A 27,275-nucleotide genomic window follows, 5' to 3' on the forward strand; every position below is an offset into this window, starting at 1 on the left:
TACGTTACTACATGCCGAGTGGTCTAAAGCACTCACCGTTCCGGATCACTGCCATCTCACCTCTGTCTGCGTGGGTTCGAGTCCAAGGCTCGGCTAGCGTGGGTACGTGGGAAAGCCTGCCAGTAGCTTCTCGTGGGTCGGTGGTTCTTCCCTGGGTTTTCCAGGGTTCTTCCTCCACCAGTTATACTGGCCGCCATGTATAGCCTATCTTGTGCTGAAAAATGGCGTTAAACCCTAGAACAACAACAACAACAACAACGTTACTACATGTAAAGGACCTTTACAATACTAATGGTTTTGTCAGCAAGCGGCCTGCTAAAAGGATTCGCACAATTCCAGCTGTATGGGTCGGTAATTTTTGGGTTTTAAGTGGTAACTAGTGTATTACCATATTTACCTTCGCATGTTTGTTATAGTTTTCTTTATATACCATAATGCGTGCATTTTTTATTCTTGTTGCGACGTAGTACAGGATTTATGTTGGTAATGTAAAGTTACATTTTTTTTATAAAGAATTCTTTACTATTGTCTTATCGAGCAGGGTTAGGTTACTATGCATAGATCCTAAATGACTAGTGAAGCTCCGCCCCCTTAGAGACTGTTACTGCGAACCCCAAGCTTCCCATTAAAATGGCTGAAATCATCACAGAATACAGGCACCATGTCAGATTCTCTCTTGCGTATTCCCGATAATATTTCACTTAAATACCTTCCTGATCAAGAGAAGCTTTCCAGTAAAGTGTTGCAGAAGGGTTTGAACTACTTTACGCAAGGATATATACACGAAATCAAAGTTTTGGAGTTTGAAAATAAGATTTCGCGTAGAAGCGAGATGCTGGCCATCTATGAAGAAGAACCAGCCTCCGCACCGTCTGCACATCGAAATTACAGAGGAAAAGTGTGAAGATGCATACTGTTCATGTAAAGCTGGGTAAGATTTAATGTTTTGTATTTTTTATGAGCTATGTTTAATGTTTGAACTGTTTAATACCCTGAAGTAATGGCAACTGTTATAGTATAAGTCGTGCAGGTCATGTAGGCGTTCGGTACCGACTATTTAATGTGTGTTATTTTTTACAATTTGATTGCACATACATTAAAATGGCGAGCATTCACTTTATCTGGATCCTCATACATCCATATTCTTTTAGAATGTCATTATATACACACTGTTCGAGAAGAACATTCGGCAAAAACAAATGTTAAATTATGTAAATGGATATATTTGGATGAGGTCAACCTAAAGGTGTTAGCGTGCTGTAATCTCACAACGAAAGCTGCAGCTGTTGATAATAAAAATCGTAGTATCATGTTAGCTGTTGATTTCACCAAAGGTCCTTTTCTCTTCACCCAGTTTATTACCTGGCCACCTTTGTAAATTTCCACAGTGATCAATAATTTTAGTCAAAAGTTATCCATACATGACGTCACGTAATTTGGGCGGAATATTTTGTACCCCGGCCCCGTGATAAAAACTCAGCCCCCTCGTTAGATGTCACAATGCTTTGACACTCCCAACCAATAAAAATTGTCAAAATCAATATTGGTTTGAAATCCCTTTGCATAAGAAAAACATCACGACACTGCATTCTAAATTATTTATCTGGTAGATGGCGCTGGTGTTGGTTTTGTGACATTACCAATAGCATTCTTTTAACTAATTAACGTGTATGATATCTGATAAATATATATGTATTGTTGCAGGGTCAGTGGGCATTGCTCCCATGTAGTAGGGCTAATTAAGTCCCTACAGGGTTTCAAACTACATAACTTCACCAATGTTCCTGACCAGTTGAGCAGCACAAGCTTACCTCAGCAATGGCATGTGCCAAGGGGATCGAAAATAAAACCAGTGCCACTTAACCATGTTGTGGTTGCTAGAATAACAGAGAGTAGGAAAAGAAAGCCAGTGGTTTGCCAGACAGATATAAACAAAAAGTATGAATTTAAAATACAAATAATTTACCAACAGAAATACTTGTTTAAAATCTGGTTGTAGATGGAACATAGAGTTAACTATTTATTACTTCCAGATTAAAATGAACATGACAAACAATATAGCTTTAATAATTTGTTTTTATTCATCATGCTGATACAACATACTTGAATTGATATGTAATAGAAAAATATTCATGTAAATCTACAATATAAGGTCATCAAATTGAATAAGTAATAAGGTGTGCATTTAAAATATGTGCAAAAATTATAGATGAAGTAAACAAAAAAAAAACATTGTTTAACACGATTATTTCATTACATTTCTTTTTACATTTAGAGTACCGAAAGTGGATGAAAAGGACATGTCTCATCTCTCTAGTCTGAAGGGAACACCCCTAGAGCGCAGAATTGCACCAAACATTCCTAAAGTATCAACACCTCTAGGAGACGTGCAGATCGGGTCAATATTATCGTATCAGGTACTATCCAATCATAGTATATTCAGTGTTCATCCTTAACAAAAACATCTTGAAAAAGTGTTAGAAGACAACACACTGTCCATATTTTGTTGGCCTTTTGAAACAAAGACGTAGGAATACAATGTGATAAAAGTTTGTATGTTTTACCTTTACATATGAGACGTTCTATATGTACCCTTTGTTTGGCAATTTTGTTAGTCAAAAGTGTCTCAGAAGCTGTCATTTGCCTACTTGCCGATGCGAATGGTGGAATGTTTATTTTCAAACCAAGTTCACTTATTTCTTTTGCAATGTTAAAACCTTTGTCTACCATTATGGCATCTCCTTCTTTAATATAACCAACTGATTTTAGTGTTTTAAGCATATCAAAAAAACCAGATTGTTCTTTGATAGATTTATCTGAAATTGATCCTGTAAATAATTCTGAAACAAACATTATACAACCATAAGGATCACAACCTATCAACCCCTTTAGAGTTGTTGCAGATTTATAATCACTATATAACTGGCTCTGTAGGCAAAGTGCACTTGGAATTTGAGTTTTAATTTCAGTTCCATCTATAATAATAATGGTAGTGGGAAAATCTTTCCTATATTCAGATAGCATGTTTTTTATTATAGTATCTCTATGTGGCCAAACTGAAAGCTGGCCAAGTTTTAAATACATAAGATCGAGCCATGTGTTAAACACAACACTAGCTGACTGTGCAGAGAGTCCAAACCGTGTGGCCAAATCTTTTAAACCAAAACCATGCCTAAGCCTACATATTGTTAAAAACAGTCCATCTTCCTGGATAAGGCTTTTTGTATCCCTTCGTCCTGGTCCATATTTGACTGGACACTATAGGGGCTAGAAAGGCCAATAGAGCTAAAAACCTTATGTATGTGATTCCTGTATAGTATTTAAACAAATTTTTCAATGTGTTTTCTTTATATTTCTCAATTGCTACACTCAATGTTTGTTTCTTGGCAATTATTTTCTTCAGATGTTGAATTTCTTTATCTTTTGATGACACTTCAGGTTGAAGCTCTTGTATGTTTTTTGAACTATTTGACAATTTGAGCCTTAGATCCTGATTCTCAGCTGCAACTGCTAACATATCCATTGCTGATATCCCTGAAAAAAATAAGAAAAGTATTTATTTTCTTCATTTCAGACAAAGTACCTGAGGGAAACTACACAAATAACTCAGGACTGTGGTAACACATCTGTGACAAGGGCTTCTCCAGTCTGTTTACCAAATGAGTTCAAACCACTCAATGAGAACACAAAGTGCATAAATCCATGTGACACTGAGGTACAGACAAGAAATCAGGCCTTGTCGGATCACTGGTTTCATGAGAGAAAAGACAGACTTACATCATCTAATTTCGGAAAAGTAATATCAAGGAAATCTAAACCCAGTGAAAAGTTTATTAACAGTTTATTTTCAAAACATGACGTGAAAGCCAAAGCTCTTGAATACGGTAAAAGACATGAGAAAACTGCTAAAGAAAAGTATCTTGAATTGTATCCGTCTAGGCATTTCCATGAGTGTGGCTTTGTGGTTAATAATGACTTTTCATTTTTGGGTGCCTCGCCTGATGGGAAACTGTGTGACAATGGAGTATGTGGAATTGTGGAAATTAAATGCCCCTTCTCTGCTAGAAAAATGACCATTGAAAAGGCATGCAGTGATATACAAGATTTCTATTTACAGAAGGATGAACATGTATCATTAAAGAAGACACACAGTTACTATGCACAGATTCAAGGCCAACTTATGGTTACAGGTTGTGAATTTTGTGAATTCATTGTTTACACACAGGAGGATATGTATGTGGAAAGAATTAAACCAGACATTCCATTTATGACTTCAATGTTACAAAAGTTATCTGAATTTTACAGAGATTATGCAATTCCACATCTGCAGTCCTCAGAATAAAATACTTACATGGGTTTTCAGTCTGTGTAGACACCCCTGACTCACAATTCATATATGGACTGTTCAATCTGTAAGAAATAAATAGTTATGCACAATGATGTTAGTCAACAAGTAGTTTTCACATATATATATATATATATATATATATATATATATATATATATATATAAGCAGCAGAGGGGGCGAATCCTACAAAGGTCTAGAGACCACCAAATGATAAAATAAGCCTTAAAAAAAAAGCTAATCCTACAACAAAACGAGACTTCCAAATGCTAAAATAAGCCTTCAGAAAGGGGGGGGGGGATTCTACAACAGCAACGAGACAAAAAAACGCGACCCCCCCCCCCAACTTGTTGTCGCCGCCCGGGGCTGCTCTCTTCGAGTTTCTCACGTTAACCATACAATGTATCAAGTCCGATACGGTATCGTGTTTTCGGGTCGTGTAAATTTATTGTTACAAATCCATGCGGGGTTCTTTGAGCGCGACTAAAGAAATTTTTGAATTTATTTATGTCCATATCACCGCTACACCATGTCTGATGAATGTTTCTCAGCGTGTGAACATCAACTCCATTAAACACCGCAAGAAGATTACAGTTGTCTCTAATTACTTTAGGAATTTGTGTATAACGCTGAGTAATATAAATGACATCGGTGTTTTTATGACGACCCCGGGAAAAATTCTTGCAGGATTTTTTTGCTTGTCCAGCATCACATCATCATACACTACTAGGTTATTTATTTCCCCGTTAAGGTCTTCCACGGACGGAGCTTCTTCGATATCAGTGATAAATTCAACTACTTCCTCGCCGTCTTCACTCAGCGCTTTTGCACTCTCATTAAAATCTTTTATAACATTATAGCATCGCTGATCATCTACAGATGGTGCTACCAAATACAGCTTATCCCACTTCATCCACTTCATTATCATGTTCAACAGCAGTTGCGTTTTACCCGATCCTGACGGTCCTATGATGATCATTCTGATAGAGTTTGGTAGCACTGAATTATGCTTGATTGGCTCCTTTCTTCGCGTCGCAGAAAAATCTGTAATTTCCATTTGTATATAAGGAATAATAATTATGGATCTATATTGTGTGAAGTGTAAGGCACGAACCCCTACAAACGACATAACAACCATTACAACAAAAAATAACAGACAAGCACTTTCTGGTACGTGTACGCGATGTGGCACAAAAAAATTTAGATTTCAAAAAAAAAGCGAGAATTTAGCGGAGGTGACATTGCAGCCAAACTTGGAAAGCTCCCCGGAACTCCCTGGGCTAAATATCCCGGAGAAAAACATCTTCCGGGATACAATTACTGCGGTCCAGGGACACGACTAGATATCAGACTTGATGAACAATCTAAACCAAAACCGGGAGAGTATCCGATAAACGCTATCGACGCAGCGTGTCACATACATGATGTTGCTTATCGAAGTAAAGATCTACAAGACAGGCATATCGCGGATGTGAAATTAATTCATGCACTAAGCGCCATAAAAAATAAATCATTTAAGGAGTCACTCGCTAATTGGTTAGTAAGATCAGCGATGAAATCTAAATTAGCATTAGGCGCTGGATAATTAATAACAATGGAAGCATTTCCAATGCAAGCGATTTATTATTCCCCAATCGGATACTGGAGAGGTAACTCAGCAATTAATAAACTCGCCAACGCGGCATCAGTAACACGCGAGGTTGCCAAAAAATGGCTGTCAAAACAAGCAATATGGCAAATCTACTTACCACCACCTCGACAAATCAACTTTGCACATTTTGATGTTAGTGTGCCCAATGAAGTTCATCAGGCTGACATACTATTCCTGCCTCATGATACTGTCCGTAGAAAAACATACAAATACGCGCTAACAGTAGTTGATGTTGCTAGTAGATACAAAGAAGCAGAACCGTTAGCGACTAAAACAGCGTCCGAAGTCGCCTCTGCGTTTAAACGAATTTATCAACGAGGACCTCTAAACTGGCCACGATTATTACAAGTTGATCCTGGCAAGGAATTTCAGGGCGCGGTGTCATCACTGACAAAGCAGCATAACGTTACCATACGACGAGGGCATACTGAAATTCATCGGGATCAGGCAATTGTTGAGCGATTTAATAGAACACTCGCTGAGAGATTATTCGGATACCAGTACGCGAGGGAATTCATTTACGATACGAGATCTCGTGAATGGGTTGCAAGACTGCCAAACGTGATAGCCGCACTGAATAATGAAATTACCAGAACAACAAACATGAGACCTGTAAATGCAATCACAAAAAAATATATACCCGGCGTTGGTGAACGTGGACATGTTTCAACGCAGCCAGTGACGCTAGCGTCCCCACTGCTGGGTAATGTCACCGTTAGGTATTTATACGAACCAGGCGAACTAGAAGGAGGAAAAAAAAGAGCAACCGATCCCACATGGAGTGTTACTACACATAAGATATCCAGCATAACAAGATCAACTGGGAGAAACGCAATCTACAGATTAGATTCAACTGCTCCTCAGCGTGGATTCACACGCGAGCAACTTTAGGTGATTCCCACGGATACACAATTACCACCCCGATCACTAAAGTGATTCGCACTAAAGTGATCCGCACTAAAGTGATTCAATCATTTTAAATAACTGCAGCAACACCTCTGCGTCGGTTACACTCAAGACAGGTCAACATCACATTTTCACGTGTATGACCACGACTGCTATCTATTCTATCTACGGTAAATTGTCTTGGGTCGTTTTTCGAATACTGCCACAGCAATAAACAATTACAACTCGCACAGTGATTATTCTGCTGTTGTTGTAATTGTATAATGAGTGTTTCGTCGAGATCAAACTCTCTACCATTTTTTTTGTCGCTCTGTTTGTAACCGGCTAATTTCTTTCTTATTGTATCATCAACGATTGATCTGTTGATGCTGTCGTTGACAACATCATCTAATACAATTCTTTGTAACTGAGCTATCCTTCTTACTCTTGACACGGCTAAATAAACTAAATTTGACCACTCGATGCGATCATCAACAATCCAAACTGTTGTATCTGAAATAGTTAGTCCCTGCGAACTGTGGATGGTCATAGCGTATCCTAGCGTCCACGGGGATTTGCTCATTTTCAGTGCCTGTTCGACAGCATCAACATCAACGATAACAATATCATTTAATACTAAATTCTGTTTCTCCGGACCCGACGCAGTCAGGCGCCCTGGAATATCAACATCAATATTCTGCAATCGCGTATCAGCTGGTCTATAACACAACGGCACTGGCAACATGGGAAATTTCTTCTGATGTAACTGAAATAACCGCTGCTGAAGTGTGTCCCTGACTATCTTTCTACTTGCCACTATGAGATCACTTGGTTTCCACGTTTCCCAAAAGTCGCTCAGCGAAGTCTCTGGAATTATTTCACGCATTATCTCACACTGGACTTTATTGGTTTGTAGCCTGATCAGTGTCTTAAACTCTTTCGGCGTTTCATCGAGTGCTCTAACATCGTTAGTTATTTCCTCATAATAATCTACAAAAGTTTTCAGCCACTCGTGTGGAGATTCACCTGTAAATGGCGGTGGTTGACCATGATCGCCGCACATCACCACTGCGGTATTTTTCTTTAGCAACCAATCCAGAAACTGTTTTAATGTATCCAACGGCACAGTGTCTATCTCATCCCAGATGATTTTCTCGGGAATATATTTCGTTCCCATTCGTTCAGGTGTCCACGTGCCGCCGCTGTATTTGAAAAAACTGTGATACGTGCACGCGTTAACATCCCGTTGTCTCATCTCCCTGGCAAGTCTGTGTGTGGGAGTCAGCACGACCAAGTCAGAACCGCGAAATAATTCAATCGCTCGAGTTGTTTTACCAGAACCACCGGGACCGTTCAGATAAACTGTTTTGTGTCTTGTAACAGGATCGTGCACCGGCGGCAACAACGACGTCGAAGACATTTCTGCGCTGCGATACTCATCCACGATTTCAACGTCAGCTGATTCACAATATCCGTGTAACATTTCATTCTTTATTCTCCACGAGCCCCACGATGGATCATCCGATATAACATTATTCAACACCGCTAAGTGTTTTTTATTAATATAAAATGAATCCGTTGCAACTCTTACTGCGTCAACGGGGAATCTATTAATCATCGACAACAAATTTATGGATACATAAGCGAGCATCGAAGATCTCAAATGTGTGTACTGAGATGATTCTCCGTCGATATAACTAAAAACAGTCCCTAGTTTTTCCCCGTTTGACAGAAACACATCTTCGCGTTTACAGAACATGTTGTTCGTGGCTGCATCAGCGACAATAAGATTCAATTCAGTCTTGTCCATGATTAATCGACTGTGATGTTGTTTATGATCATACGCTCCACCTTGAGTGAATTTTCCTATTATTTTTCGTCCTAGATCTTTTGCTGTGCTTGCATCATTTTTGATAGTATCGTCGATAGAAGCTTCTGGATATTCTCGTGACCAATCTTCGATGACTTCTTGTGACGTAACCGGAGTTGGCAACCAAACTTCGGTTTGACGACAATAACATATAATCGCTTCGCTGACCGTCAGCGACAACAATATTCGACTGTCAAGCATGTATCGCAATAACACTATCGGTGCCCATCGCTGTTCAACGAAATGTCTGCCAAACCAAACATAACACACAGGATGTAAATCCTTAGCGAATTTAAACGACGACACACAAGCAAATCCGGTCAAGTCAAAATCAGGCAATGGTCCGTTTACAGCAACTCTTGTCATCGAGTTTGTAACGTGGCCAAACCGTTTAAAATATTCGCTGCATTCTCCACGCCCAAGGAAACTTCCTGGATAACACGCCGTCATGTCCACGGATATCATATCGCGGTAATCATACCGAGTATTCCACAAACCGCCGTGTCCGTATTCGACACAGCTCTGTTGGATATCCCCAAGGAAACTTTTCGGAGTTGGTCTCCATGAATTTCGTTCCCGGGCTACATGCGCGGCAACACCCGGGACAGTAAAACAGTGTCGCAGTAACGTATCAGTGTCCGTCGCATGATATTTTTCTGCGAGTTTTTTCATTTCGTGCTGTAACGCCGCCGTTCTGTATATTTCCCCGTCGGGTCTCACAAACTGATTATATTCTCCATCTTCGCTCGAGAATAACCACACCGACACTGGATCGGTTTTACTTATCCGATGAATACAATCAAACATATTTCCCGAGTAATACTTCACAACACGGTCTCGCGGAAATATTCTAACCTGGTCAGTCCAAGCGTGACTGTTATGATCGATAATATTTATTGAAGCTCCATTGCGATTATATTTTGACTCGTACAATACCGTACCGGTTAACGATGAAACCGTTATAGGAAATCTCAGCGAGCGTTCCAACGCGGCAACATCATTTATTGACGCTCCTGTATCCGCTACTCGTTTAGCCCATTCTGTTATTTTATTTTTTCTGATCTCGGTTAGACCATTTCCACGTGGTGCATTTTTAAAATGTTCCATTACTCGCTCAGCTACACAATTCATCCTTGACTCTGTCAACGGCGACACCCTCATCGGGGCGAGTTTATCGACACTTGGTTTCTTTATCGGATAAATTCCATAAACGACCGCGGTCACAGGATACGCTCTGGCATAATACGGTTTATCAATCCCAACAAGTACTCCCGGGTTTGAGTCTTTGCTCAACAAAATGGTTTTTCCGCGCGGATCAAGAACAGGGTCTAGTTTGTCTCTGATAATCCACTTTCGGGTTCCCTCGTCGTCGACTCCAACAATAAATTTTATCTGCACGAAATATCTTCTCGTGTCGAGATACTCAATTATATTACGCGCGATTGTATCGTTGATGGTACCATCAATGATGAAACTCAAGGAGTTTTCACGGGAAACTCTTCGAGTTTCGCGGATAATTTTATACGAAGACCACGTGTGTGCGGCACCATCACGACGAAACTCTTCTTTGGCGTTCTTGATAACACCAATTACCGTTGCTAACTCTCTTCGTCGTGGATCAGCGGTTAACCGGTCAAGATCGAATCGAGAACCTGATACGGGTTTTATTCTGGATAGTCTTTCAAATTCCTCCATATTATAATTAAGACAAGTATTTAAATAGACAAAAATATTATATATAATGAACCAATGCAAGTGGATTAAACTAAATTCATCAGCGCCGTGTAGCAGACGTTGCAGAGGCGAATACTGTGGACAACATGCTCAACAGGTCCGCGGTGGGAGTCTAGGACCGATACCGTGTATCAGATGCGGCATTGGAGTACGAGGAAAAACGCAATTATGTTCAGCGTGTGGTGGAAAACGCTATCGAGAACTAAAACGGTATTATGATAAAAAAAATCCAGACTGTGATAACACTCTCTCGGAGCGTGATTACATAAATAAGTTTTCAGACAAATTATGAATTAGACAAATGATTTGCTTATAGTATAATGAATCAAGAATTCGTCCCCGAACAAGAATTTGTTCCACATCCAACTATTCCAAATTATGAGGCAAACCGAGATGGCATAGTGAGACACTGCACGCGAAGACGACCAGTTGGTGGAGTTGATAATGGTGGTTATTTAAGATTTACTGCCGCGTACGGAAAGAAGTATTTATATCATCGTTTTATTTACGAATGTTTCTTTGGAGTGATCCCTAAGGGGTTTGTCATTGATCACATTAACGGTAACATACTTGATAACTCCATAAACAATCTTCGCATGGTCACTCAGAGCAAGAACTGCCTACTGGGTAACACAGGGCGTTGTAAAACAGTTGCAAGAAGAGCTATTAAATCTATAAACGCAATTACAGGTGAAGAAATAATATTTCAATCAATGAGCGCCGCCGGTAGGTATTTCGGTATTTGTTCACCTGTTGTACAGCGTGTCGCAGATGGGATCTACAAAACAGCATTTTCCAAGAAGCTCAAACAGAAGATTTCATTCTGTTATATCATTGACACAAACAACGATATAATATAAGACCTGTAAATGCAATCACAAAAAAAAATCCTAACAAAGAACAGTAACCGGAAGAGTACCGGGTAGAAACACAAAGTGTTTCCAGTGATAACCGCTTATCTACGTGTGTGTTTTTGTTATCGTTGAAAACTCAAAGAGTTTCTCGTGCTAGCATCGCTCAGTAAAGCATTTCTCTGGAAGTCCAAGGGACTTCTCATGCATTTAAAAATATGAAAATATATAATAATATGAATCACGAAAACATAAATACCATACTTGTTGAAATTAAAGAATTACAACAGCGGGGTTTTAATATTTTACTAGACACTGAAACAATTATGTCAGATTTTGAATCCCTGAATGAGCTATCACGGTTGGGGAAGAACAATCTCCCTGCGTGTTATAGGTTCATTAAAAATATACAGAATCACGTTTACAAATCACTTGCGTCGATAACTGAAAATCAGGTATCTGAATTTATTCCACTGTGCCATGCAGTTGAAAAGATCAGGCTTGGATTGTCATCCGAGTATGAGACTCGAAAATTAATTAACACCAGGGTGAGACTGTTAAAAGGGTATATAAAGAATCTAGACGGGGAAATGCCTACGAATACTAGTATTTGTGACGCCCAAGTATAAATACCTCCGCGTGTGACTCACACCAGGGAATTATATTCCGCAAATGTAAAGCACATCGGGGAATGAATTCCGGGTAAAAAAAAAGTGTATTATTTTTTTTTGCCTTTGGAAACTCAAGGAGTTTCTGGGAACCGTTAACGGTTCCAGGGGCGTTTTCAGATTTTGGAAATGTTTTACATTTTCAGGATTTGCTCGAGCGCTTCAGCATCAATACAACAATGAGAATAGTTCATAATCTGTTCTCGTTGACACCAAACTATGATCATATGATTTTGCTGTAACAAAGTCAATTGTGACGGAGTTAACAAGAAGTCTTCGTCGCCATACACGTCAACGATTATTTTAACGGGGAAATACTGTCCCGAGAAACTCTTTGAGTTTCCAAATGCGGTTTTTATTGCCTCGTAAAGAATTTGCTTATCATGAATATGAACTCGTGCGTGAATGTATTCACATTGATACATTATATACAACCGTTTTTTTTAAATGCGCGCTAGCACGAGAAACTCTTCGATGAGAAATGCTTTGCATTTCCTGAGAGACTCTTTGAGTTTCCAACGATAACTTATGCCGAACCACCGGGGAGAGCATTTTAGGATTTTACCAGTAAGTTCACGGAGACAGTCTCGCCACGCAGGTCCAACAAATTTCCCCTCTGGTCGGTGAGTTTGAAATTTATCGTTGACAACCACACGGTATGACACCGCAGATAGACCGGATTGATTGGTTCTTGCACAATCAGAAAACCAGGGGGGTCTTTTGGTGTGAACGTATATATGATAAACCCCTGTTGGGCCGTCGTTGTGTCAGCGCTAGCGCTGTAACTGCCATCGATGACGTCACATACAAGATTGACCGCAATAACATCTGTGATATTTACGATCCCCGGTGAGATGTGTCTGCCATCGGATGCTGTACTGTTGTCGTGCTTGAGAATAACAGGTTGTGGTAGTGTTCGCGCGTACGTGGCAGAAATATCTTCGAAAGATTCCGCGACAAGATCCTGGACTGATTTTCTCAGCGTGTGCGCGTTATATCCAGGAAGTGTAAATTCTGAAATCTTCTCCACGGGAATACCAAATTGGGATGCGAACTTGGATCTTTTTTCGTTTCCGTAATCGCCCTTGAGATTCAGTAGATACTGAATTATTTTTAGATTTATGATTTCCATCGAGGATGCGAGTTTGTTTAGTTTTTCTGTGGTCGTGATAATTTTATCGCGCGAACTTGTTAAATCAGAAATATAATCTTGAAAATATACTCGCAACAGTTCTAGCTGTTGTTTATGTGCTTGTTTGATCGGATTAAAAAAATGAGCTTCTATATCTTCTGGAAGGTAAGGATGGTATTTCCCGCCCGTGAAAGCTGCCCCTATTATATCTACGGGAATTCTAGGTGATGTTGAAAACCAGGCTTCTCCTGATTGTAATTGATCTGAAAATAATAAATAATCCCCGACGAGGTCGTGTGGGTCTTGCTTATCGGTCATAAAATCCGATTTTTTAGGTTTTGGTGGACCCGGTTCGACCTCGGGTCGGGATCGTGGCCATCCTAATACGGTCCGAATTGAGCTGTTGTAAATATCCACGGCGTATCCCGGTGTTGAGATTTCAATGACCGCAGACAGCGTTGGTTCATGAGCTGTTATAGATATTTTGGCTTCCTTGCCGGTGATTCGTTTTATTTGGTGTTGTATCTCATTATTGATTTCTTCGATCTGATAACTCCCAGTGGGTAGCGTAATTGTATCCCAGTCGAATTCGTCAGAGTCGGCTTTGGTTTTCCACGAAAACACGAACGAATTATTCGGCTGCAGATCACCAAATGATGCCGCTCTGACATTAGGCCAGCTGTGATACGCACTGAGCTTTGCTAATGCGATTTCACTCGCACGAATTGGAGTTCGAAAATTAATGCTGAATTCTGGTGTCGTCGAGGACACTGAGATCATTGTGGTCCTTACCGGTGTTGTGTTTGTGACTATTTGTTGAAGCAGTTCTATTGACATTATTTATTTGTTTAGTTTTCAAATAGTCATTGTACGCATCTGACATTAGTTTGAATTCAGAATCTGATATCGACGCGGCGTCGCTACTTTGCACGTCTAACGATGATGATATCAGCGATGATAATTTCTGATATGCGGTCGTGGCTGTATTTAATTTTGTCGTGTAATCGTGTAATTTTGTGTTAGCACACGAGGATATTTTTTTTGCTATGATGCCGAAAACTCCAGCTGTTGTTGTGGCCGCGGAAACACAGATCGTGGCGGCGACTGCTGCAGTTACCGGAGTGACCGCTGATAGTATTACTCCCGCGGATGCAACAACGGCAGATACTGAATAAACCATAATGTCTAACACTGTTATGCGTCTGCGGTATTTTTTTACTTTTTGACTGGTTACTTCGATGACAGTTTTTAACTCAGATTGCCACTCACGGACTTGATTGTATCTATACGCGGATGCTTCCATTATTACTTTACCCGGTGACCAATTAAGGTGTTTCGGCGACAAATTCCAGACAATACCAGTAATTGACTGTGGCTAATCCTTCCGGATTTTCGGCTTCCAGCGTAAAAGTTTCTTCGGTTCTTTTGTTTATCACCACAGACGCAACTCGGGAAAACTTGCTAGTTAAATCATGTCTGGTAGATATCTTAAATTCTACAGCAGAGAGTACTGTCAGTCTGTATATTCCAGTAACATCTGCAGTATGTGTAATAGTCTTGTTTTGTTGTGACCATGTTTCCCTTCCTGATTTTATCGTACACACAAGGTTTTTTGGGGTTACTCCGGCAGGAATTTTAATTAAATTAAATTTTTCCATTATCTGCGGAATTCCATTTACTACGTTATCTAATGTTTCCTTAATTTCGGTGAGTTTCATACTGACGGCATTAGGTTTCCCGAAGAACTCATCTACGGTGTTAAGAACGTTTCTGCGAAGTCTTCCAAACTGGGTCACATGAACATCATACTCAGCTCGTAACGTGGATAATTTGGTATCTATGACGCTGTCGGCTGTGTCCACATACTGTTTGTTTGCTGCATCGTCGTTCGAGGCTGGATCTCTGAGTACGGTTATTTTGTTTCCATTCATGCTGAGTTCGCCTGTCATCGTGTCACCGGCTTTTTTCACACATTTATCAACACCTTTATCAATACTGTCTTTGATGCTTGCGATTGATATGTTCGAGTCCTTGATCCGGCCGCCATCACTAAATGCAACGAAGTTATCCTTGGTAGCTCCAAGAACTCTGCGAATTATATCATTCCACTTAATGTTGCTCGTTCTTAGTTTTCCTTGCCTGTCTTGGAAAATAGCAACTTCATCTGGGTCAACTCCAGCTATATTCAAAAGATTATCGACTTCATCTCGGGTCGCATATTTTGAGAGATCAACATCCGTGCCAGGTTTGACTTTTCTTGTGAAAGGTCTTCCGTAAATATCCACCATTATTCTTATTGCTGTTTTTTAAATGCGAGCATGAAAATGCTAAGCATTTCTCGATGCGGTATATTCATGCACTACTCGATGCGGAGGAGTTGCTGGATTTCTTGAGATTGCATCAAGAACATTTAAAACCTCGTTCCCACAAATGGGCGGATCAACTAATGTTTGTGTTGGTAGCGTCGACTGCCACACTGGAACATTAAAAAATCTGCTGTTGAGAGTGCGAGGCACTCCGCGGACATACTTGAGAAACTCAACTGGCGGTGCTAAACCGTACGAATCGAAATAAATAATTCCGCGTGGATCGATCGCGTAAGCAACCCAGTGAGTTCCCGGACCATCTTTGTTGTCGAGATTGATAATGCCAGTTTCTGGATTATTCGGTTGTTGCGGTAATTGATCTCGCATGAATACACCTCTGAAATGTTTTATACGCAATTTTTTAACAGCATCGAGTAAATCAAAATTAGAAGCTGGAAGCTTCAACATCGGGGACACTTTGTGTTTCAGTGTTAGAGATTTTTTGGATACCAGGATGCGGGAGTTCCCGGTAGTCTTAGCCCTGATCCGCTCGCGGATCTCCCCTTTTTTTTGTACCCGTGTCCGGTTGCTTTCTTTAGTGCCATTCCAGCTGCGGTTCCAACTGCACCAAGTGCTGCTGCCTTTGCTACGGCTGGTGCTGCCGCGGCAATCAACGCCGGTATTGCTGCGAGAAGAGGAAATATTCCACCGGTTTTAGTCATGTCCTTGATAGCTGCAGCAGAGAAATTAAGTCGGACACCGGTTTTTGCTGTTAGTGCCTTATTAAAATGTTTAATCTGAGTATTAGTCAACGACAGCTTGTCTGGACCACCAACAAGTTGATCTCGTTTTAGTGTTATTGATGTCCCGCACGTGCTTGCGTTCTTCGATTGCAATTTCTTTGTCTGACCGGAAGTCAAGGTGACGTTAACGTGACTGTATGACATTATATTTCAGAAACTAATCTAATTGTTACATGTTTTCTACGGGAGCGTCAATAACTCTCATTCGTCCGCCAACACCTTCAAGCAGCATTGCTTTATCGGAGAGTATAACCGCGACAGCTCTAAAACCAGCAGGCGGGCCGGCGGGAAACTCACCTACACGAGCTTTGAAGTGTATATCAACGACAGATTGTTTTGTTAGATCCAAATGTTCCAGCGAAAAGTAATAAATCGGATACAGCGTTGTAAAATCCAGTTGTGATATCTGCAACCCGGTATCAATATTTTGATCACGTCCCATAAATGTCATCAAACGATGATACGCACGCGCGACCTGATTGTTTGTATAATCTATCAGTATATCCTCGGATGGTTCCTGATGCCCGTTTATTCGCAGCGAAACCTCAGAGACATTAAGTTTGTCAAATATCATATGACTCTGTAGTTGGGAAGTCAACCTCGCATTTTGCTGGAGTGCAACAAAAATATGTCGCGGCGCTGATATTCCCTGTTGTGATGCTATGTGCCACGTAAACTGCCCGAGACCGGCACCTTGAATGGAATCTGTTGATGTTGTTAACCACGATATCAGTGATTTACCGCCTGTGTCCATGAAAGAGAGTAATCGTTGCTCTTCAGTGATCGATGGGGACATCACTGGCATCCACAAAGCAAGCTTGAATAATATTACTTTACCGCCAGCAACACCGTCTTCTCGCCAGATGGCGTCAACGTCATCACTTTTTCGGTTAAGTACAACTGTATGATTGGCTCCAAAAATAACCTTTCTGACATGTCTGCAAAATCCAAAGATGTGAGACAGTGGAATTGCGCATGAAAATCTCCTACGGTCACCTGATAACATTAATTTACGCGTAGCAAAACCTAAATTGTAATCTGGACTAGGCCTTAATATTGGAAATGCAGCACCTGGTCTGGCCGCAAATCCAGCCGGTTGCGGGTCTGTAGCAGTGCCTTGTGCTGTTTGTACTTGAATAGTAGATCTGTGTTCAGGATGATCAGAATTATCCTTAGCGAACATCATAGTCGGACCAGCTGATCTAGTGTAATCATCTGAGTATCTCGCTAATCCCAGGATTGTTGTAGCAACGTCAACATTATCCTGAATTATTTCAATTTCTCTTCCGTCAATGCTGTATGAAGCACTTTTGAACAGCGCCATGATACCGTTGTTAACAAAACCAACTCGAACATTAGCTTCGTATGCTGTATTAGCGGCAACATCTGTTACAAGTTCACCCGTGACTTCAAGAAATGCTTCAGCGGGCAGAAAATATCTACTTGTATCCTGGACTCGTAATTCAATTCGTCCGCGTTGATTAGGTACTGTTGCCTCATAAGAATAATACTGATAATCGCGCACGGACTCATCTTTTAGTGTTGGTGCATCCATGTCGAACGCTGGATCAGATATAGGTTTAAACATTTTATATAAAATTATTGTCTTCTAAAACGAAATCCGCTTCCTGATATCAGGCTTGTATTTATTTGTTCGGGTGTTTGGGTTACAAGCTCTGCAAGTTTTTGATTGGCAGCCTGATTTATTACTTTACTGACGTCCGCGGGCATAAGTTCAGTACTGGCCAGTTTCACCGGTGGCGGTTTTTTTGATCTACGAGTTAACCGTAACAGTCTATCCTTGATTGACGCGAATGCCTTCCCGGCGAGATCACCAACAGATCCAAGGGCTTTATCCTTGACAACATCAATAGCTTTCATCGACAATTGTTTTGCAATCGGTAACACCTTAGGGGCTATTCTTGAAAACAAACCAGTAACTGTATCACCGAGACCATCTCCGTAGGTTGCTCTGTAGACTGGTAATCGCGAGTTCACTACGCGGACTGGTAACACGCTAGCGTGTCTAGGTTGAGAATTGTGCACGATCATTTTATTTAATTATTGTTTCTCTAACTAAATTTGCTAGTCGCTGTAGTAACCATCCGCGAGTTCATCAATGAGTCCCCGGTAGATGCCGATATCCATGATGCCACGCTGAAATAGTCTCTGACAGATATTTGCGGCTTCATTTATAATTTCCGGAGAGTTGTTTCCGGCACGTCTTCCTCCGATGAGAACTTCCAACCGTGATACGTCATTGACGATGCTATCAGGACAGATATTATGACCGTGACCGGTGTATCCACTTCCGAATTTCTCTAGTTGTTTTTCTATTTCATTAATTTCATTAATTACAATTTCTCTATCTTTCTTTGCTTGTGCTAAATTAGATTTAACATCTTTTTTTCTCTTATCCCCCTTTTTTAATTCTTTTATTTTCTCATTCAATTCCATTTCTTTATCAATTAATTTGTTTTGTCGCTCTTCTAGTTCTTCCCGTGTCGTTGACGTATAGGGTTGCGGAGAAGTAAAAGGAGATTGAAAATCCTCTTCTTCTTCTTGGGGCGTTAAAAATTCGGCAACTGGATCGGTTGAGGTTCTTCCACTTTATAACCAATCGCCGGTCGAGGGCTAAATTTTGGAGTTTTTCTTGGTGTAAATTTTTTCTTCCCCCGGTCTAATTTAATCTCTTTAACTTTAGCATCATGAGCTATGGCTCCCCTCATATAGGTCTTATAAATTTCACTTTTTGTGTCCAATCGCTCCATATTTCTATTTATTTTATATAAGCCATCAAGAAATTTTTGTTTAGTCACCTCCTGTTCGGGATCTTTTAAGGCTGTTTCCTTTTCATGATAATAAGCAGCAGCTCTTTTTCCAAATGCTTCCACTTCTTCGGGAGTATTAATTGGTATCGCTTTTATCCCAGCAACAACACTATCAAGAAGATCAGTCTTCCAATTAAATCCCCTAACAGCCTTAGTTTGTTCTTTCTTAAGTCCTTCTATGGCCTGAAGCAAACTTAGTTGTGGCTTATCAGCATCGGCAGGATCAGGTTTTCCTACAATTGCAGTTGCAACTGCCTTAGTAGATGCAGTCACGGGTTTAAACAATTCCTCCGCGGATTCTACAAAAACTTCCTTTGCTTGTTGTCTTGCTTGTAATTTTTGTCTAACACTATCACGGACAGGAAGAAAATTCTTGATTGCTTTGAGTCGTTCTCGAGCTAGTCTGGTAGTAAATGATTCTCCAATATTTGCCATTATTTATTTGTCAATGATTTAATTCCGCTAACGTGAGAAACTCGAAGAGTTTTTGGAAATGTTTCCTTGGAATTTTCAATTTCGCAGCCCCGGGCGGCGACAACAAGTTGGGGGGGGGGGGGTCGCGTTTTTTTGTCTCGTTGCTGTTGTAGAATCCCCCCCCCCCTTTCTGAAGGCTTATTTTAGCATTTGGAAGTCTCGTTTTGTTGTAGGATTAGCTTTTTTTTTAAGGCTTATTTTATCATTTGGTGGTCTCTAGACCTTTGTAGGATTCGCCCCCTCTGCTGCTATATATATATATATATATATATATATATATATATATATATATATATATATATATATATATGTACCAGGGGTAAGTATGTATTTTTTAATTGATTGTGAAGTATAAGCAATATAATTGAAACACTTTTCAAAGAGTATCAGTTCATTAACTTGCTAGCTTTGCATATTTACTTTACGATTAATGTCTGAATTTATTCTGAAATTAAACTTGTTAAATTTCATATGTAAAAGATTAATAAAGCTAGACATATTCTGTGAGTTACTTGGCACTTACGTGGTCATGTTTTCTTCCAAATGCAGGCATTTGCGTTTATGTTGACTGGTTTCATTTTGTTGTGAAGAAGCTCTCTTCTCTGGAAGTTTTCTTGCTGGCATAGTACGTGAACCATCAGCTTGAATGGGGTCTGGGTAATTCTCATTTGGTCCATTTCCTCCAACAAAGTGCTGAAAAATATGTATATTTACAAAACAATGCATTAATCAAAAAAGCAAATCAGATTTGACATTTTATATTAATATCAGCAAAGAAACATTTTATATCTTTATTTTAATTTAGATGTATGGACAATGTAGTCTGAAATAAAGAATTTTTATTCTTATTTATAACCTAGTCATAACATAAATATATGCTCCATTATACATGCTCTGACAATAACCCATGGTATTAATCTGTTGTTAATTCCTTCAATACAAGATAAAAATATCAAGAGGGCTGGTTTGGGATAAATGTATACTTATAATTAAAGCACTAGTATTACAGGGTGACATGGATGCCCGAGTGGTCAAAGACTATCACCTTTACTGGTTACTGCCATCTCACATACGTCCACATTGGTTTCGATTTTGGGCTTGGCCAATGTGGGTATGTAAAAAAGCTTTTTAGTAGCTTCCCGTGAGTATCCGGTTCTTCCCGGGGTTTTCTTCCACGTGATAAACCTGCCCGCCATGAATAGCATATGACGTACTGAAAAAATGTAGTTAACCCATGATAACAACAATTACATAAACCAGCTTTACGAAATGTGTATTAGATATTTTTTCTATTTAACATTACTTTCTAGAATACTACATATACTTATTTACTATAGTGAAATCTAAACTGAATTACCTTTGAGCAAACGGCCTTGTGTTGGTTTACTCTGGTGATATTAAGCTGTTCGTGCGGTCGACCACACGCTTTGATCCATCGTTTCACCTTTTCCAAATCACGTTTCGGAGTTGGAAAACGAATAAAACGGCCTCCTTCCAACCTTTCCGGATATCTCTCATCTGCATTGCATGTTCCCCATGCACATCGAAGCACCATTTTGCCAATATATCCCAAAAATCACGAAAGTCTGTAATGCAGCTGTATTCTCACCACACGTTTGTTTGTGGGTAAAACATGGCGGATGTTACCGTAGCAGCGGACGTTCTTATCCGATTGGTCAATATCGGTGGATTTGATTGACAGGTCGGATCTATGCATTGAACCTGTTTTTGTAATTGCCATAATAATATAATTTTTATAACTTACCATGTATAACGTCCTTACGTTATGTCTGTATCAAGTTTAGTACACTGTATCGGGTATATTTTCAGCTGTTTATTGATGGTAGGAATATCCGGGGTGTCCGGTGTTGTCTGAGAGTAGGAATATCCGGGGTGTCCGGTGTTGTCAGAGGGTAGAAACGTCTAATGTCTAGCGTCCAGAGTGTCCAGAGTGACTAAGGTGACCCAGCTGTAGAGCCGTCAAAGGACCAGGGGGTCCGGAGGGTCTAATATTTCAAGTGTCCGGAGGGTCTAATGTTCAAGTGATCATAGTATTCCGAGGGTCCGGAGTCTATATCAGTTGTGAAATTGATTCGGAGGAGCTGTGGAGGGGATATGGTGCACAGGTGACGGAGTGTATCTCCACACATGTATTTTTAGCTGTATGCTAATTTTGGGTTAGTAAGACCCAGTGTATTATTCAGGACTGGAAGGATAGATTGTATATCCGTCCTTGTGTTTAGTGACATAATTTCGCTACCTGAGCGAATACATTTTTTACTATGTGTAAAGACTTACATCGTTTACTATTTGAGTGAACTATATTCATCTTTCCATTATTGAATCATTTGTGAAATCATTTATCCCGTGTTTTAGGGTTACTGAACTAATTTCTTTGTATATTTTTTCCATCTTTGAAACTGTGCGTTTTTTATGTTAAATAGATCCAATATTAGGATTATAAATACGCACACATCTTCATAATCCACTGCTCATATCAATCACCACATTAAACCATATATATGTGTCGTCAAAACGTGTTCTGTTGTTAATCCGAAATATCCCACCCGGTTATCTTGTTACACCTTTGATTACACTCTAGACCTAGGTAGCGACGAGGGACATTTCCACACTATAAAATCTGATCAATTGCGTGTGGAACTTCAGTTTGCAGAAGCTCTAACCGAGACGATGTTAGTCATCTTATATGCCGAATTCGACAACACACTAGAAATCAACAGTTTGAGAGAAGTCGTTAGAAGTTATGGAAGACTCCTATCCCTCATTGAATGGTAAAGAATCTTTGGAAATGGAATGGTATGGTATCTTAGAAGCAGAAACACCCACCATAAAAGACAAAGACGAAGACGGTATGGTGATGTCCAGATGGACAGGACAAGAACAACATTTAGTCTCCTGTTTTGCCAAACACCTAGCAGAAACAATTACAGGGTTGAACAAGAAAGATTGCTATGAGTGTAAAACGATCATCCCAGTCAAATTAAATAGGATAAATGTCTGATGATGAACCTAGAAGAAAAAATGGGCGAGTATCTGGGTGACGCTTGGGGTCTCCTCTCAGAACAAGCCGTGTTGCATCATTTGTATAAAGACTTGCGTGATAATTCCTCCACTCCATTGACTGCTCTAGAGATCCATCGTATCGAATATCTCTTAGCACAGAGCATGGAGACGAAGCGAAGAGACGATTACTTGATATAGATTTTCAAGCGAAAAGTCAGGACTGAATTGATGACTTATAGTTACCTGTGAAAGAAGAAAAAACAAAACAAAATGGATACCTGAGAACGTTATTACCTTTTAAAAAATAGTTCGTACACCGCTTATGGAATCCTTTCGTGTGCGCTAAAGATGAACTTCCTCATCGCCAACCTAAAGATCATCAAGCTTATATAATCAACACGGCCGTCTAGTTTCCCCATGATGCCTGAATGTAGTATTTGGAATCGTATGGATTACTGCCTTTGGAAGACGACATCCCAGACGAAGAAATGCCCAGACGACACAATTCAATAGTGTGAAATTGCAGGGCACAGATTCCATGGTGTGTGCACAATATTGAGTGTATTTTCTTCATCAACGCAGTCCTGGATATCCCTTAGAACATTTAGTGACTAAGTTTGCTCATGACTCGTCTAGAAACGATTAAAAAGTAGATATATGGTTTTGTGGCTGTTATGGATATCTCTTGTCTAAAGCTAGGAAACGTAGTGTATATTAATGGCCAAATGACCTCCATTAGTGGAAGTTTAACTTGACTTCACAACGTTGTCACCCTTGTCAAAAATGTGTTATTTAAAAAACAAATGTGTTTATTTTATTTTATTTGTTGGTGGGTTTTTTTAAATTATCATTATGTATGCTCTTTGACGTCTCTCTATCCCTCACCATGAGATGAGCTATAACGTTCTTACCAAACAATTGTAGGGATGTTTTCTATCGTGTCAACGCTTGAGATATATAAAGTGTGGGGGTCTCCATTCTGACCATCCATTGTTAATGTGTCAACCTATGAAGATGTCTTCAAGACTAGCAAAACTGAACGAATCACACGTCCATTTGAATCCTGTCAGGTAAACCTGATGCCAAAGCTTGAAGAGACAGAAAATGTCAGGATGTTGATAGTGGCACAAGACCTGATAGAAGAGGTATTTAAAGAAGAAATACAAAAGGAGCAAGAAGAATGGACAGAGAAGTACAGACTTCAGAAACAGCAGGCAGAGCAGCAACAGCAGCAGCAACTACAGCAGGAACCAGACAGAGGTTTTGTGGACTGTCGAGTGGATACCAAGGAGTTTTCCTTCTCCTTCCGAAGAACCAGGCCCTTTCCTATAGGAAAGCCTGCAGCCAGACGGGGGCGCAATCTTAGACGATAAGAGACTGCCACAACCCCAAATAAAACAGCCCTTTTCAGGGCTACCTCAAAATTCTAGAAAAGAGATAATAGTCAAACTGACAACTATTTGTGTATAAGTGTTTGTCTGTAGGTAAAAATAGAAATGTGCCTATAAACACTTCGTTTCACTGTTTAATGTCAAACGATAGAAGTTTGTCAAAAACACTTCGTTTCCCTGGCTTGTATGATAGTTTTTTATGTGTGTTTGTTGTATGGTTTTATGTGTCTGGATGATAATAATGTGTGCTTGTACATAAAACGTGAATGTGAGTGTTTCTTTTAGGTCTGCACGTTCCATTTTTTGGTGCTGGTGTGCGTATTGTTAGTTTTTGTGTAAAGGGTGTTTTCCTTCACGTCCGTGCTACATGGATATATATATATATATATATATATATATATATATATATATATATATATATATATATATATATATATATATAGCTGAGCGTTCGTCAGTCTAGCTACCCATCGTTGACGCATCAAGATTAAAGAAAATTAGTATGATTGCCAAACTTTTAGAACTCTAGATGCATGTGAAATATGCCCGGCGTCTGCTGGATGAGTTAGCCATGGAGGATATTGCAGTGGAAGCCACAATTGAAGAGGAGGAGAAAAAGAAGAAAGAAAAGGAGAAGAAAACAATTTTGCCTCACCTCATCCTGAGGCAAACGGGTGAAGTCAAGCCCATGGTGAGGATACCACCCCAGCGACAAGCACCACAGCCACTACCACCACCACCAAGACCTGTAGTCCCTCAAATCGAAAATTGGGACGAGGAATTGGAAAGGCAGAGAAGAGAATGGGAGCCTCAGCTTCCCCAGCAATTAAGGAGGCCATAATTGTATCCACAGGCAAGACGTAGAATCGTGAGGGAAAGAGCCTTCAGGGTCCCTCAAAGTGAGAATTGGGACGATGAGGGCACTCAAGCGGCAACCACACTCCCAACAACAACTGTCAGTTGGGAGCAAGACTGGAGTAGGAGATTTGGAAGGGAGCTCGGCCTGTAAGATATTATTACTGACAGGTGCATTTGGAGTTTTAAAACAACAGCAAGACTGGAGCAGGAGATTTGGAAGGGAGCTCGGCCTGTAAGATGTCATTACTGACAGGTGCATTTGGAGTTTTAAAACAACAGCCCTTCTCAGGGCTAACAGGATTTCTTTAAAAGAGAGACTGATTAAGCTGCCAAAATTATTAGTGCGTGTGTGTGTGTGTGTGTGTGCGTACGTGTGTATGTATGTGTGTAAACTTTGTGTTTGTATGCTAGCGCGTACTTGCGTGTGTGTATCTTTGTGTTCGTGTGCGTGCACGTACGTGTGTGTATTTTTGCTTGTGTTTGTGTGCGTGAGTGTACGTGTGTGTGTACGTGTGTGTTTTCCCCTAACAAACCCATTTCCTACACTCTTGAGTGTTTGTTTAGTGTGAATGTGGCGTAGTATGACTATAAACACTAACTCCTTCGCTGATGTCATTGTAGGTGACTTTCCTTCTTCACTAAGTATTTATAGAAATTATCTTGAGTTTTTTTAGTATTAGTGTGTTCATGTTGTTTTGTATAAAAATTTATATTAGGTTACCACTCAAATCACTGTTGGTTGTTTGGAATGTGATATGGGTAGTTGGTGAGAGGGGATGTTTTCCTTATATCCGTGTTTGAGGTATATAAAGGATAGCGTTCGTCATTCGCGCCATTCAACACTGAATAAACGAAGATGGCGTTTAACCACATGGACAAGATGATGACATTGCAAAGGGTAGTGGATGATCTGGGAATGGTGGAGTAAATGCTTGTGAGAATGGAGCATGGCTCTTATTGTCCCCACAGAGTCAAAATGTAGATTAATAATTTGAAGAAGGCGAAGGAAAGGCTAAGAGACCAGATAAGACAGGAAAAGGAGGAGAAGGAGGACAAAGAGAAAAAAGAACAGATTAGAAGATGGAATGAAAATATAATGAAACAGGAGGAGAATGAAAAGAGAAAAAAGAGAAGGAGAAATAGAAAGTGGATGAGGAAACGGATGAGAAGAAGAGGACGAAAAATGTAGTGAAGAAGATACGGAAACTGGTGGAAAAGAAGACAGTAGAAGATGAAGAAGAAACTCCAAAGGCCCTTTTCATGGCCACTCCATTGTCTCGAGAAGGTGCCTATTCTCTCTTGCCTGAACAGTTTTAGTCGCTTTTTTGTGTGACAGACTTACATCCATAAATCTATGTATGTTTAAGTACCTGTATATATATCTAACCCTGTCTCTAACCACGTTTCTATGTCTCTATTTGTCCCTTGTCCGTAGAGTAGCGCGTATTCAGGTCAACCCCTTGCAACACTGTTCCGCCCGATTGAGGTCAGCCCTTTGCAACATTGTTGTCATTGTTTCCTCAGTGTCCAGTACTGTCCAGTACCGTGACATCACCACTCTCCAGTTCCCCTTGTCGCTACACAGTCCCAATACATTGTTGCTATACATCCCTATGTTAAATTCCCCTTGTCGCTAGACAGTCTCAATTCCTTGTCGCTCTATAGTCCCACCCGTGTTAAAATTCACCATGTTAAATTGCCCTTGTCTCCAGGGTACAAACACACAAATTTAACATACAAGTCCCATTGTCGCTAGGGTATCCCCACTCATACTTACGTGTTAACATGCATGTATAGAGAACTGATTTTGTCAAAAAGCCGCTTAGTGAAATCTGTTTTTATTATTTATATCTAACTGAATTTCGAGTTCAGCAAACACAGCTTCTAACACATTATCTATTTCAACTTGGTTCATACTTTCTTTAAACTAATTTCACCCTACATAATTAAATATTGTAATAGACCTGGGGCTCTAAAGCTGTAATAGGATGGATGGGAAGGGTGGTTTTTCTATGTCATAAATTTAACATGTTGTTCATGTCAATGAACATATAAACTGCTGAAAGAATGAATTTAAACATTGTAATGTATCAGAAGTGTATAGATCGCGACTTACCTTGATATCTGTATTAAACCGTTCATGTTTATGTCAACTGTGATTGCCGGTCATGTGGTACCATGCGTCATGAAATTCAACCTCGCACATCGTTAAATACTCACAAAATCTTCTGGAATCTTATTTCATATGAATTTGTCACACCAAGAAATCTGTTTATCACCCTTAAATTCCCATGACAACTCATCATTTGAATAGCACTAAGCTCTATGACTCCAACAGCTGACATCACGAAAATACGTCTGCAGGCAAGATGGCCGACACTAAATCATATGACCGGTTCCACACAGTAAATTTGTCAAGTGCACATTTTTTTAATTAAATTTCACTTGTTGA

General features: G+C 40.0%; 1 protein-coding gene and 1 pseudogene across 3 annotated transcripts; one reads left to right on the forward strand and one right to left on the reverse strand.

The window, feature by feature from the left end:
• Window positions 1-557: 557 nt before the first annotated feature.
• Window positions 558-4,367, forward strand: LOC149793313 (uncharacterized). Of its 2 annotated transcripts, XM_089967280.1 has the most exons (4): window positions 558-931; window positions 1,705-1,938; window positions 2,276-2,417; window positions 3,575-4,367. In XM_089967280.1, the coding sequence occupies exons 1-4, from the start codon at window positions 846-848 to the stop codon at window positions 4,340-4,342; spliced, it is 1,230 nt and encodes a 409-aa protein (XP_089823406.1). In that variant the 5' UTR covers window positions 558-845; the 3' UTR covers window positions 4,343-4,367. The 2 variants fall into 2 exon arrangements, with proteins under 2 accessions (XP_089823406.1, XP_089823407.1); XM_089967281.1 differs by lacking the exon at window positions 1,705-1,938.
• Window positions 2,059-21,630, reverse strand: LOC149793314 (uncharacterized; annotated as a pseudogene). The gene is made up of 4 exons (XR_016422760.1): window positions 20,908-21,630; window positions 20,074-20,243; window positions 4,352-4,410; window positions 2,059-3,534 (listed from the first exon to the last, which is right to left on the reverse strand). The product of XR_016422760.1 is annotated as an uncharacterized LOC149793314 (transcript).
• Window positions 21,631-27,275: the final 5,645 nt, after the last annotated feature.

The sequence above is a fragment of the Sinohyriopsis cumingii genome, chromosome 8, assembly GCF_028554795.1.
Source record: "Sinohyriopsis cumingii isolate HCF-2022 chromosome 8, ASM2855479v2, whole genome shotgun sequence".
NCBI lineage: Eukaryota > Metazoa > Mollusca > Bivalvia > Unionida > Unionidae > Sinohyriopsis > Sinohyriopsis cumingii.

Coding starts and splice junctions, on each gene's coding strand:
- LOC149793313 (XM_089967280.1), top strand. CDS start 846: ATGAAGAAGAACCAGCCTCCGCACCGTCTGCACATCGAAATTACAGAG. Junction 932..1,704: donor TACTGTTCATGTAAAGCTGG/GTAAGATTTAAT, acceptor GTATTGTTGCAG/GGTCAGTGGGCATTGCTCCC. Junction 1,939..2,275: donor CAGACAGATATAAACAAAAA/GTATGAATTTAA, acceptor TTTTACATTTAG/AGTACCGAAAGTGGATGAAA.